This window comes from Prunus mume, linkage group LG2, assembly GCF_029339155.1.
Source record: "Prunus mume cultivar Tortuosa linkage group LG2, ASM2933915v1, whole genome shotgun sequence".
Taxonomy (NCBI): domain Eukaryota; kingdom Viridiplantae; phylum Streptophyta; class Magnoliopsida; order Rosales; family Rosaceae; genus Prunus; species Prunus mume.
In genome coordinates this window covers 39,500,849-39,502,655 of record NC_142699.1, presented here as the reverse complement: position 1 = coordinate 39,502,655, position 1,807 = coordinate 39,500,849, and the positions used below count along the sequence as shown (strand labels likewise).

The window sequence follows — 1,807 nt, the reverse complement described above, 5'->3', positions numbered from 1 at the left end:
TTCTTTGCTTGCAAGCAACCCTACTTGCCCGATTTTATTTTTCTTGAACACCAAATTACTTTATTTTGAGAGATAATTTATAATATTATTTTTATCTTTTTGAGAAAACTTTACGCCCAATAAAAGTCAAGAGAACGAGGCTTTCAATTTTAATTCAAACATGTGTATTTTTGGCTAAGTTGTTAACTTTCGTAGGATCAGTTCTGTATATCCTACATACTCATATCAATAGAAATATATGATCACACAAACGACAGTGCTTCATCGATGAAGAAATCTCAAGTGTGCCACAGCCACCCACCAACCAACAGAGGTGGTCCTCCAAGTCAAGAAGATGAAGAGGAAGAGCATCATCAGAAACCCTACATTCTGCATTTGCCAGACCATATAACAATGGAGATCTTCTGCAAAATTCCAACAAAAACGCTTATCCACTGCAAGCGCGTGTGCAAGTCTTGGCGCCGTTGGCTCTCAGACCCTCAATTCACCAAACACCTATTTTCACGAACACGCCCTTGCCTTGTGGTGTCTGGCTACACCATCCCCGAATCCGCAGGTCACTTCCTGGTCTACCTCGACACAGACTTGAGCCCAAACGACGCCGTGTTCAGGCTTTCCACAAGAGTAGGCCGAGATTGCAGAACATTCATTAGGGGTTCGTGCAACGGCTTCATCCTCTACGACATAGAACGTCTTGATGGCAGCCATCAACTTTACTTATCCAATCCCATCACTGGTGAGTCCTTAACTGTTCCACAACCTACCAAAACTTGTTTTGAGCCAATTTTGGGGTTTGGGTTTGCTCCCATTGCTGAAGTCTACAAAGTAGTTTGGATTGATGAAAACCAGGATGTAAATATTTTTACTGTGGGATCTGGGATTTGGAGAGAAATTGGCTCTCTGCCCTATACTCCTCTAAGGCATACTGACTTCTATTTGAATGGTTTTCTTTACTGGATTGCTCGGCCTCTAGATACCGTTTTAGTGTCTGCCTTTGACGTCGAAAGAGAGCGCTTCCAAGATTTAGTACTACCGCGTTCATGGTGGGTGGATGCGGAGGTATTTAAGTATAGTCTTGGAGACTTGCAAGGCTGTCTCGCTTTCTTTGTTATCAGGATATGTGATGTGAGTGTGTGGGTGATGAAGGAGTCTTGGACAAAAGAGCTTGAAATTAGAGACCCAAATAGTTTTATTGGTACTCGAATATTGAGATTTACAGAAGAGAGGAAAGCCTTGATGTTACGTTCGGATAAATTGGTCTCTTATAATCTTGCAACATCGGGCAGTGTAGAGGTCGAGCTTGATGGGTTTCCAAGCTTTGTTATGAATGCGTGGAACCTAACTCCAAGCTTTCTTTCACTTCAAGATATATAACCAAAGGGTGATCAGAGCTCCAAGGTACCATGTATCAAACCTAAAAAGCTTTTGGTTTTTCTTGCTATATCTGCAATTTTAAACTTTTCGAAGTCAGTTTATTTTTATTACTGATGGTTAGTTAAGGGTCAATTTGATTTGTTTTCGTTTCCCATTAGTTGCAAATAATCCCTGGGGTTAATTTGTCTGCATCCAATTTTTATTCGTGATACAAGAACAGTTCGGATGAAATGAATTTTCCTTTTATTTTCTTTATATTTGCTTGACTTCTTTTAAAATCTCTCTTCTCTATTTTTATTTTTTTTACATTGGGAGGAAAAAAATCCCTTGGGTTTCGATAGTGGTGCCATGCCTTTTTAAAATCTCTCTTTGGTTTGACAGAAAGTGCAGAAAAAAAATTAAGAGAATTTATCAAAAATAGCCAAAATTTACT

The 1,807-nt window shown here is 39.5% G+C and overlaps 1 protein-coding gene across 1 annotated transcript; it reads left to right on the top strand.

Moving 5' to 3' along the window:
• Nucleotides 1-267: 267 nt before the first annotated feature.
• Nucleotides 268-1,374, top strand: LOC103322615 (F-box protein At3g07870-like). The gene has a single exon (XM_008224544.2). It carries the CDS (start codon nt 268-270, stop codon nt 1,372-1,374), a length of 1,107 nt encoding a protein of 368 aa, XP_008222766.2.
• The last annotated feature ends 433 nt before the right edge of the window (nt 1,375-1,807 follow it).